Source organism: Lynx rufus, unplaced genomic scaffold, assembly GCF_022079265.1.
Source record: "Lynx rufus isolate CCGP_SWC_20201006 ecotype Redwood Valley unplaced genomic scaffold, mLynRuf1.p SCAF_6, whole genome shotgun sequence".
Taxonomy (NCBI): domain Eukaryota; kingdom Metazoa; phylum Chordata; class Mammalia; order Carnivora; family Felidae; genus Lynx; species Lynx rufus.
The window spans coordinates 45,828,865-45,841,454 of NW_025814878.1; the positions used below are offsets into that span (position 1 = coordinate 45,828,865).

Consider the following 12,590-nt stretch of genomic DNA (forward strand, 5'->3'; position numbering starts at 1 on the left):
CATAAGTAAAGACAAACCTATGTTTATTTACAATTAGGTGTACATTTACTTTAAAAGTGTGGAAAGTTGAAGCCAACAGAGTTAAGGTTTTCTTCATACTTGGGAGGGGATCTTCTGCAAACATGTATAAACAGATGCAATGGATCAGGAAGTACAAATGAAGTCTTGTTTCTATTTACGGATAGAATTTGAAGCTTAATGCAAGCATGATGCAATTTCCAGTGGATATTACAAGTCTTGTCGTAGGACTGTAGACTAGGGTTTTAACTGGGATCAAAGAAATTTATAAATTTTGAATAAAGTATCGATCTGGGTGGTTTATTACTACTGAAATGGATGGATCCTAATAATGTCTACTGCAGTAAAATTTAACTGCAATGTTTCTGGAAGATCCATAGGCAATAGTACCTGATCCAGAGTCTCTGTAAAGGGAGCAAATAGTTGCTCCCTTTATGTTGTTGGTCTCAAATACCAGAACCTTTGAATTTGAGAATTTGCTGAGTTTTATCAGAATTAGGATGATGAGATAGAAAGCGGAGTTCTGACTCTATTCTTTTCCTCTCAAAAAAGTGTCTGGATTGAACCAAAAAATTTAGGCCCATCGAGTCACTTTATTGCAATAGTAACACTCTGTTCAGAGATTACAAAGGATTTACTTTGAAAGATTATGGTACTATTTCTTGTCTAAAACACAAATCCTTATGAATATTAGTATTTTTCATTTTATCTTTAAACTTCAGACTTCTAGAACTTTTTGTACCAAACAACATATGTTATGAAATATGCATTTTATCGAATTCAGCATCGTTTATACTTTTTAACTTTATATTATTACAGCACAGACCTCCCCATAACAGTCTATTATAGTGGAGCTCTTTCAGTATCACAGATCCCATTTAATTCGTTCCATTAGACTGAAAGCTGCATATGTGTAATATTGTACACAAAATATTCTGAGATCTAAATACTATACTAAATACTATTAATACTTCAGTCACTTTGCTCTTTTATTATGGAAACTAACCAAGCAAGAGCAAGTCAGATTGTTACTTTTTTTTTCTTTCTAAAATCAGCCAAATTTTGAAAGGGAAAACATTTTGGAGGTCTTTACAGAGCAAATTTTCTCTTTTAGAATTCTTTCTGTAAAAAGGGGGTGAGGCAGTCTTAGGAGTCTATGCTAAAACTATCAAAAAAATTTTTTTATAATGGCAAGTTTGATGATTGATCTTAGTTGTATGTTCTCTAAAGTACTGATAATAATCAGGAAATAATGTTTTATGTAATTGGGTGTGAATAAATGAATCCGATAATATCTTACATTATCATTTCTAAGTCATTTTCTAAAAGCTTTAAAATAAGAATATGAAAGGGCAGTATGGTCAAAATATAGTTGTTCTTTTAAGCAACAGAACCTTCCAAAAAAACAAACTACCCAAGTTTCCTAAATATGAAATATAGAAGTACTGGAAGTTGCAACCATGTGTATGTAGTAAATGGCTAAGTGATGTCTTCACAATAAAAAAACCACTTAAAATCCTATTAAAAATAAATTCCGCATTCAGCATTCCTACTTTGAACTTTTGGGTTTTTCTAGCTGTTTAATTAACTGCCTCGCTTCCCTCCAGCCCCCTGTGTGCCCTGCCCCACCCCCGTCAACAACTACAAATTCATATGCTCTTCAGGTACCTATATCCTCAGCTAGAGGCAAAGAAACAATAGAAGCTGAAAAGAAAAGCAGGGAGATAATAGATTAAGTTTCTGTCCATCCAGAGAAGTTAGAAACCTATGGATCCTGAAGGTGCTTTAGAAAAAGACAGCATTCTTCCCAAGTGAACAAGCTACGTTTGAGGAAGCTCTAATACACATTTATACTTAGGAATTAAATATACTTTGCATATTATTAATTTTCAAAGACATAAATAAGAAACATGTAGTACTAAAGTATAGTTTCAGGATGAGGAAATTGTTCTTAGTTTTTTATAGACGAGTATAAGTCATGGCATGACTTCGGTTTTAATTTTTAGGTCCTTAAAACTTTAATAGCTTTCATACAAGTGTTTTTGTATAAATAGAAAAAATATTGGGAATGTTAATGGGGAGCATGCTAGGATAAATACTGATGAGTGCAAATTTTTGCCAGAAAGTTTGAGAAATACAGAAGTTATTTCTCTTTATAAGTGCTTTTAACCTTCCAAGACCCATTAATTTTATAAACCAATTTGAGCAATTATTTCCATCAAAAATACCTTCTGCATGATTAAAAGATTTTTTTCGCCATTTGCACCTGAAACTGCAACTTGATAACATGCTCAGTAAGACTCTGCTGAAATGTCAAGTCTAGTGCCAACAAAGTCAGAAGCCAGAAAAATTCTATGTTAAAACTGCCAGAATCTCTTTCATTCATTCTATTTTACTTTATTGTTAAAATTTAAACAATTTCAGAAATTTGGGGTGTTTCTGGCTACCTGAGTAAAACATACTGCAAACCAAAAGAGAACAAAAAGTAAGTGGAAGAAGCGCCTGATTTCCAAATTGCTCTGCCCTAATGAACAGGATCCTTTTCATCTCACATATACTGAATCTGAACACAGTGTTACTACCATCAGCACCAAGAAGTTCCCTTGACACTGAAGCAAGTCAGGATAACTTAATTTCATATCTTACTTAACAGCAGGCAAGCAACTTTAACATAGACTTGAGGTTTAGGTAGGTCTGACATTATCTAGAATCCAGGCTTAAAGGTAAAAAGTTTCCAAATAGCAGAAGAAATTAAAACGGAGATACCAGAACTAAAAACACCATGTGAGACGATAAATGTTATTTCCAGTCCTAACCAAATTGCAACCCTTTCAGTATAGCGTGAGGTATTTTTTTTTAATTTTTTAAAAACATTTATTTATTCTACAGAGAGAGATAGAGTGCAAGCAGGGGAGGGGCAGAGAGAGGGAGACACAGAATCCGAAGCAGGCTCCAGGCTCCGAGCTGTCAGCACAGAGCCTGATGCGGGGCTTGAACCCACGAACAGCAAGAACACGACCTGAGCCGAACGAAGTCGGACGCTCAACCAACTGAGCCACCCAGGCGCCCCGAGGTATTTTTAAATATTTGTATAAGCTTATTAGCATTCACAGTTTCCAAAGTTGCTTTGGAATAGCTTCAATTCTCTTAATATTTGACTTTCAGACATGTTTTCATATACCATAGTCTCTGCCCCCAAACTCATGGAAATATCAAACAGCTAGCTATTCTGTGGCAGAAATGGTTCTTGTAGTAATAAGGGTTCTATTTCCCAATTATTGTGCTATTCTTAAGATGTAATTAAAAAAATAGGAAATTTGCAATTCATATAAAAGGGAAACTTGCTTAAACTTCCTAAAGCAAGTCCAGTCTGGTGGAGGTATATAAGACATTAAATAACAGAGTCAGATTCTTTCTTAAAGATTCCAGGTGAGCTTGACAGCAGAGAGTTCTGGTTCTCCAACATTTTCTCCATCTTTTCTCCTCCAGTGGTTTTACCAATCTCTCTTTGCTTCTTACTGTGGATCCATGGGATAAAACAAAGGACAGCACCTCCAATAAGGGGAGGGATTCCAGCGAGGTAGAATGCCACATCGTAGGAGCCCAGCTTGTCACGAAGTAACCCTGGGAAGGGAAAAAACTGTCACCAAGAGAGAACCAAGTGTGGCTTTTAGGGGTCTCAGATCAATCACACTGATGGCCTCCTCCTAAGCTAACAACTTCATCTCAGCAGGACTAGTTCAACCATCTCAAATATCAGACATTGCCTAGGAAATGGGTCTGAGGTAAAAACCTTTCCTGATAGGAGGAAGGAAAAGATCTTAGATCTTTAATCTCGTCACAGACTACAAGCCTATGGGTTTTCATACCAAGTTATTACATGGAAAAAAATATTTGCAACCAAGCTTTGGCTTTCTCAAAACCATTCAAAGGCCATTTGGGGATATTCTGACCTTTGGTGTAATGGTCCTTACAACGTCTACATTTCACATCTTTCTTAGGCCTATTTGTTTATGAAATAACATGAAACTATATTTAAAATTATGATCCGAAATCGTAACAAAAATTATAGATCTAAGAGGATGAAAAAGTTAGACTGTTACATATATTTATCAGCACGTGGGAGTAAAACATAAGAATATATGTTTGCACTTTAATAGATCCTTGGGCTCTGCTTCTAAAAACGGTTCTTTTGAATACTCCTTATTTCTAATTTCTCTAACAAAATCCAGGTTTTTTTAAAAAGATTTTATTCTTGGGGTGCCTGGGTGGCTTAGTTGGTAAAATGTCTGACTTCAGCTCGGGTCATGATCTCGTAGTTCATTAGTTCCAGCCCCCCGTCGGGCTCTGTGCTGACAGCTTAGAGCCTGGAGCCTGCTTCAGATTCTGCCTCCCTCTCTCTCTACTCCTCTCCCACATGTGCTCTGTCTCTCTCTGTCAAAAATATATAAATACATTAAAAAAAATTTTTTTTAAGATTTTATTTTTTAAGTAACCTTTACACCCAACATGGGGCTCGAACTTATAACCCCAAGATCAAGAGTCACATACTCTACCAACTGAGCCAGCCAGACACCCCACAAAATCCAGATTTTAAAAGTTATCCTAGTGGTTTTTTTTTTTTTTAACGTTTATTTATTTATTTTCGAGAGAGAGCGTGCACGCGCGCGCAGGGGAGGGGCAGAGAGGGAGAATCCCAAGCAGGCTCCTCAGTGTCAGTGCAGAACCCAGTGGGGCTTGAACCCACAAACCGCGAGACCATGACCCAAGCCAAAACCAAGAGTCGGACACTTAAGCAAATGAGTCACCCAGGTGCCCCTATCTTAGTGTTTTTAAACTTTTGTAACTTTTACCATAAGACCTAAGTTATCAGAAATGTCCAGGGAACAAACCGTATGGAGTATCTGACTTTTCTAAATAAACAGCTGAGAATCTGTCAAGTACCGACACATGAAGTGTGCATTTATTCTAGATAGAAACATAAAATATACAATATATCTAAATCTACAATTTTCTTATCTTCTGAGTCAGAATATTCTGTATATACTGACCCTTTCCTTCCTTATGAACACCAGTCATCATGTTTGGACTGTAATACTATGATCCGTCAGAAGCTCCTGAGGAGTCAAGAGCTTTCTGCTGCCAGTTGCTGGGTGCTGTTCTGCCAACTTAGGAAGTTTCCAGTTATCTCCTTATTCTTGGTCTGTTATCAGTCATTTCTAGTTGCAAACATCATTCCTACCAAAGTGCTACTTATTATCTGCTTTTGACTTGGAAACCCTAGAAATCTACGTTTGTAAGGTGTAAAAATAGTGTGAATAGTCTATTACCTGCAGGCAGGGGAAGAAAGGCTGGAGGGTTCTCCTCCTACAGGGAGACTGTGACCTTTAGTGACTCTGTGTGCTTGATTCGTGACTAGGTTCCCAGCGGGAAAAGTTGCTAGATATGTGCGATTCTGGACACGAGAATGAACTTTCTCTGAGCCCCTTACATGCCAAACACCAACGATAATAAATACATTTGAATTTTATCCTAATTTTATCAGATTCTAATCTAATAATTTACTGGCACCCCAGGGATATTGAACATGAGACAATTTTATGCTATTGAGACGATTTCTAAAGGTGAAATGCATCATAACATAAATTAACCATTTCTGTGGCACTTACCACATTCACAGTGTTGTATAACCGCCACCTCTATCTAGTCCCCAGATATTTTTATCACACCAGAAGGAAATGCCATACCCGTTAAGCAGTTATTCCCTACTCCCCCTTCCCTCCAGCCCCTGGAAACCACCAATCTGCTCTCTGCCTCTGTGGATTTACCTACTCTGGATATTTCATATCAATAAAATCATACACTATGTGACCTTTTGTATTTGTGCTTCTTTCACTTAGCATAATGTTCTCAAGGTTCATCACCTGGTAGCATGTATTGGTACAATACTTCATTCCTTTTTATGGCCGAATAATATCCCCTTATGGCTGCACCACATTTTGTTTGTCCATTCATCCACTGATGGACATTTGAGTTGTTTCCACTAAATGGTATTTTTCATTAATTATTTCTAGGGGGGATACGATCTCTTGCCCAAAGCATACATATTTAGAAATCTTTTAGAATCTTCACCTCTTTTTTTAAAGAAACTATGTTCCCATTTCTCCAAAACACATACTAAGTGAAATACAGGAATTGTAAAAGCTTAAAGCCCAGAAGATTGCAATTACACACTTTACTGTGTCAGATTATCAATAAGGATAAGAGAGACTCCTCAGCAAACTTTTTCAACATGCCATCTACAGCTGGTCTTATTAAAAATGTTATCAATAAGGCACATACAAAAGCAAAAGACCACCAACCAATAGATCATAATATATTTTACATATAATTACTGGAGAACCATTACATTTACCTGCAATAGGTGGGCCCACAGTCATGGGTATAGACATGAATCCAAGTAGAAATCCAATTGCTTGAGAAACATCCTGGGCACCAACTAACTCAAAGGCAATGGGAGCCATAATGGAAATGAAGCATCCATCGAAGAGACCCATGATGAGACAGACAGCAATGAGGGCCCCAAAGACACCACACAGGGGAATCATCATGGACATCAGACCAATGAAGAAAAAGGAGAGTACCTAGAACAAGACACCACCACAATGTCAACTCTGCTCTCAGGAAAAGTAGATGTTGCAATTACTGAGCAACATGCATGCCTAGGAATATTAACTGACTCCTCCCTGGAAGAGTTGCCTCCCTGGCCCAATTCACCTTGATTTTATGTAATCAATCCCCATAATCATCTCCCCTAAGTTCCCCTAGCACTTTCTTAAAATTTCCATTAAGAATAAAGTAAGTATTTTTACGTATTTACGTTCCCCTCCAGCCTGTAAGTTCTTTGAGGTCAGAATCTGTACAAGTCCTCTTTGGACTAGATATTCTAAGGTTTAAGAATCTTGCACCTGGTCAGCGCTCAATAAATATCTGTTCTTTGAGTATTGGCTCAAATGCATTCATCAAACATCTGATTTTGAAATTATATATACTCTACTGGTGTTAGTCCTTTGCAAAAGGAAAATATGCCAGCAAGATCAGATCAGATCACAAAGCTTCCAGTTCGGGGAATGCAATGATGTAAGGTTTAGATATTTAAATAATTTAGAATACATTGCCTGCCAATATTCCAGACATATTCCAGATATTCAGACCAAGTGAGAGATTAAAATAAGTAACTATGATTTGATAGGTATTATACAAATATGTACTGAATTTTGATTATTCAAATTCTAATTAAATTCTGACGGTCATAGGAAATATGTATAATATGCAATGAAAAACAAATTATTCTGCTATAACATTGAAGAACTAAATTTTCTAATCCTATTTTACTTGATAGTGTAAATCAATAAGATTAACAAATGATACTTTCAAACACTGTTTTCTGGTGATACAGCATAGGTATATCCTATTTAAGCCTCCAGAGTTAAGGTTTGGAAATACTTTGAGCCATGGAATACTTTCATTTTAACGTTAGAGTAGTTAATAGAACCGAACATTTAATTTTGCCTGCCATTTGGTAGCTCTGTGCTGTGTGCTATGTGAATAATACCTGGTCCCTACCCTTGGGCTGTGGGGAGATGAACACGTGAAACAAGTGCACATCAAGTGTTCTAGATGTTGCCATAGTTGTATACTCCAAGTATGGTGAATACAAAAAAAGAAGCAAACAATTCAATAACTTTCTTTAGGCAAAGAATGAATTAAAACTCGACAATTCACTAGGCAGCAGAAGAAATGTTTCAAAATGCATCAAGCTTTTGAAAAATATGCATATAATAGCAGCTATCATTTATTGTTTATTAAATGCCAGGCACTGTTCTAGGCACTTTAATAATCTCCTAACAACTTTATGAAGTGGATACTAATATTGTGCCCATTTTACAGATGCAGATAGTGATTCTGGAAGAGGGGTAGTAATGCGCCCAAACGTGCCCATCCTGGAACCCTTGGTCTACACAGGTAGTAGTAGAGAGCAGAAGGAACTACTGTTCCTAGAGGATACCCTTCAATGACAGGGGGGTGGGGGGAAGGGAAATACCATGAAGCAGCCATCTGGATCACCATCTTTGCCTATTCTGTTTTTCCTAGGACCCACTAGGCACACCTACAGCGTACCAAGCTCGGTAGCTCACCTCAGGGCAGCCCCTCACAACCTAGTACACATCAGGATCACCTGAGGAGTTCCTGAAGCTGCAGACTGAGTGAAGGGATACAGGAATAGCAGTCTGGCCAAGCTCTCCAGATGACTTTAATACAAGTGGTCCACTGACCCCACAATAAGAAACATGCTCTTGAAAAAAGTTTCAAACTCCAGGTTAGATCTCTTTTCGACACCATCACACCATGCAACTGAAAATTTTTCTTCATGGTTAAAACATGGCTTTATGGTATAATGATTAGTATAAGACTCCGAGTTGGTTGTTGAAAAATAAGCCTGGCACTCACATTTTCCAAAGAACACAATCTCCCATTCTCCTGATTTTTTATTTTCTACTTAAACATCCTCGTCTCTACCCCAACTTCAATGAAACCACATACAGAATTTCTTGCATGGATATTATTGGGCTTGCAGCCTGATAGGTTGGAAAGAACTAAAGGCCCAGAGGAACAAGACCAGGTTCCAGCATTCTGTGACCTTGAGCCAGTAAAAAGGCTTCCTGATGCTTCCCATCTATACAAACATATCTAAAAATAAATCAAAATGTAGAAAGTGGGTTGAAATTCATAAGTAGGTAAAGATTTCAGGAGTTATTGATAAAATAACCATACTTTAAGTAGTCTTAATTTTATATACATTTTTTAACTCTACCTGCAAAACAAAAGGAGATAAACATGGAAAGTCATTTGAATCTTAGAAACTTATCTCTATTATCACAAACTCCAGAGGATCTACAATAAAACTTCAGGACACTGTGGGGCCACATTACCACAGACCAAACATTCACAACCATGCCACTGTAACTATGCTATGTGTTAGCTTTCAAGAATATTCTTTTCTTTGAATGTTTCCTATTCTTTTACTATTTTGTTTAGTACAAATCTCTTCCAAGGTAAGAGAACCAGAGTGAATTAGTGAAATCCTAGCATACTACTTGGCACAAAGTCAACTGTGCTCAATAAATGAATGTTTTTCTTGGACAAACTTATGTAACATGAGACCCAGGTGCTTTACTTTTGGTGGTTATCCTGATTTTTCTATACATCATTGGCCCCTTGCAATTTTTGTTCTTTGGTTAGTTTTGTAAAAAATCATTCACTTAAGAGTTTTGAATTTATTACTATATATTTGAACCATATCATTTCTTAATACTTTACCTGACTACAAGTTCTCCTCAATCCAAACTATATTATCTTCTTTTTTAATTACTTGGCAGTAATTGTTAGTTATTATTTGAAACTGTTAAATTTTAATAACTTAAATAGAAATTTTTATTTAAAAGTAAAATTTCTTGGTTTTTCTTTAAGAATGGAGTTCACAGGAATTTACACATTTATTCTTTAGCATTTCTCGGAAAATAGCTTGCAAACTGTTCATATGAGAGGTTCCATACTTCATCACTTCCCCCAAATAAGTACTGATCCCGGGGTACCTGCCTGGACCAGTCAGAAGAGCGTGCAACTCTTGATCTCAGGGTCGTGAGTTTGAGCCCCATGTTAGGTGTAGAGATTGCTAAATAAATTAAACCTATTAAAAAACACATTGATCCATACATCAAATATTGATTTGTAGATGCGCCATTTTGAAAGATGAATAAATTTAGTATTACTACAGTCTGTTTTCCTCTCCTCAAACACAGCAACTCTGGTTAGATTTAAATAAGGTATTCAGAGGCTCCTAATTCTCTTCTAATCTCTGGCAATGACATTTAATTTAATAAGGCATTGACAGTTGAGATGTATTTCTTGCTTTTGTTTTCTTAAAACCATCCAAGGAAATATCTTCTGTCACAATATTATAGGCTTTAGAAGAATAACCCCTTGCTTGAGTTAGTTTACATACTTTAAGAACAAAAAAAAATTGTTTTTTTTATATTACCCTTCCCTATTTCTATCACAAAGAGAACATTCTTGGAGAAATGTCAGTTTAAGTTCTGCTCAGGAATCTAAGTATAGCTCAAGAGGAAAAATGAGCTGCACCTGAATAAGCAGGAGGCATTTTCAGAGGCAGACATAAAGCTGGCCAGAGTTAGGTTCAAGTGTTGCTCCTACAAATTTATTCAATATAAAGTTTCCAGACTTTCAGGGCCTCTGGCTAGGAACCCAGAGCAGAAAGCCTTTCACCATTATAATTCCATATAATGCAATTCAGTCATCTCTTCAGCATTTAAAACTGTTAGGCTGGGGGCGCCTGGGTGGCTCAGTTAAGTGTCTGACTCTTGATTTCGGCTCAGGTCATGATCTCACAGTTCATCAGTCTGAGCCCCACATTGGGCTCTGTGCTGACAGTGCGGATTCTCTCTCTCTCCCTCTCTCTCTGTTCCTCCCCCCTGCCTTGTGCTCTCTCTCTGTCCCTCTCTCTCTCAAAAGAAATGATAAACTTAAAAAACAAAATGTTAGCTGAAAATACCTGGAAACCAGGACCTTGACAGAGTTTAAATTCAGAACTCTTAAGCAAAATGTGAGTGATCTATAAGCTAAGTGATCTATAAGCAAAGATCTCTAGTTCAGGATAACCAAAGTCTCCTTTCTTAAGATCTGTTCCAAATCAGGTTTTGCTTCAGTATTTGATGAAATAAAAAGGGGACGCCTGGGTTGCTTAGTTGGTTAAGCATCTGACTCTTGATCTTGGCTCAGGTCATGATCTCACGGTTTCGTGAGTTCAAGCCCTGCGTTGGGCTCTGTGCTGGCAGCTTGGAGCCTGCTTGGGATTCTCCCCCTGTCTGCCCCTCGCCAACCACACAATAAAAGGAAGGATGCATTAATCCTCCACTCTGGGCTGGCACTTTACATAAGCTGTCACCATGAATCCTTACCACAGCCCTCTGCCAGTTCTGAACACGGCTGGTGCAAGGACTGGGCTGAACTCATGTCTCCAGAGCCTGTGTGCTTTTCTGCTGCGCAGCCTCCCAAACCCAAGATGCCTGTGACCAGAAATTAGACCGTGTGGGAGGCTGTGAGGTGTGATCTGTGCCCAGCTGCTAGGAGACAGGGAGGAGTTGGGCTATAACAGACAAAAGCAGGCAGTGGGCATGTCTGCACCACCAACGACAGCAAGGTAAGGAGTGGGAGCATTCCAACTTTTAAAGGCTAGGCCAAAAGGCAGCCAGCCATTGAGGGAAAGAGAAAGAGGAGGAAGCAAACAGGCAGAGCTGGAGCTGGCAACAGCAGAGAACAGCCAAGAATCAAAAGCCACACCGAATGGTTGGCAGGTGGGCAGGGAAGCCAGGAAAAAGGAGAGACAGAGGAGGGGAGTGATACAAAGGAGTGAGTCCAGTAGCCACACGGGCAAGGCCTGTGTTGGTTCCTGTGCCACTGTGTTCACAGGAGGAGCGCACTCCCAGCAGCCACAGGACACACAAGACACACTGAAGGCCTTTTTTCTCCTTCACAGGCTCTCTGAAATGCAGTCATGTCACTCGTGACTCAGCATATGCTGCTGTGGAGAATGGATTACTGCTTCCACCCCAGTAATCTATCCTCCAGAGACAGAACAACCACAGTGACTTAAAATGTGAAATCAGACCACTTCATTCTCCAACAAAGACCCACAACACTTAAAGCAAAATCTCTTCAGTTTGACTTTCAAGGCCCTGTATAATCTGGCCCCTCCTAGCTTTCCAACCTCTTCCCTTGTCACTCTCCCCGTCTTCCTGAGTTCTTCATTTTTCCTGCCTCCAGTATTGCTCCAGGAACTCAGGGACCACGTGTGTCTTGTTTGTATCACCCCACCAAGGTCTAGGCTGGAGCACAGTAGACACAATCCTTTGCATGAATGAAAGGAAGCTGAAAGTCTGTAATACAGGGGCGCCTGGGTGGCTGCACTGACAGCGTAGAGCCTACTTAGGATTCTCTCTCTCTCCCTCTCTCTCTTTGCCCCTCCCCTCCCTGCTTGTGTGCTCTCTTTCTCAAAATAAGTATTTTTAAGTCTGTAATGCATCGAATGTCCATTAGAGGGTTCTCTTGACACTTGAGAACAAAACCAAATGTTCCACAAGAATACCCACAGTTAGGTCCTAAAAAAGGGGGGAACGATCATAATACAGTAAATACTTGTAAAAGTAGCACTCTACCAGCTGTCTACTCTCCCTTCTGCTATGTGACCAGACTCCTTTCTGCAGCTGGCTGCCGGGACCTCCACACAGACACCCACAGTGAGTCAGCCTCTGTTCCTTAGGGTTTGTACCTCTGAGTGGAAATAACAACGATACTTTCCTCTTAGGGCTGGTGCAAGGAACAAGGGAGATTGCATGTGGGGCACTTAGTTCATTGTCTGGCACATGGAAGTACTCAATAAATGGCGGCTGGGTGATTTCAAATCATCTAATGGAAGCTTCTTTATCTGTAAT

At 38.7% G+C, this 12,590-nt stretch overlaps 1 protein-coding gene across 1 annotated transcript in view; it reads right to left on the reverse strand.

The window, feature by feature from the left end:
- Nucleotides 1-3,409: 3,409 nt before the first annotated feature.
- Nucleotides 3,410-12,590, reverse strand: part of SLC16A10 (solute carrier family 16 member 10) — a 116,618-nt gene continuing 107,437 nt past the window's right edge. Inside the window, exons 5-6 of the mRNA XM_047101268.1 lie at nt 6,434-6,662; nt 3,410-3,642 (exon numbers count right to left, since the gene is read on the reverse strand). Of these exons, the coding sequence (XP_046957224.1) occupies nt 3,410-3,642; nt 6,434-6,662 (462 nt within the window). The remainder of the gene's footprint in view (nt 3,643-6,433; nt 6,663-12,590) is intronic.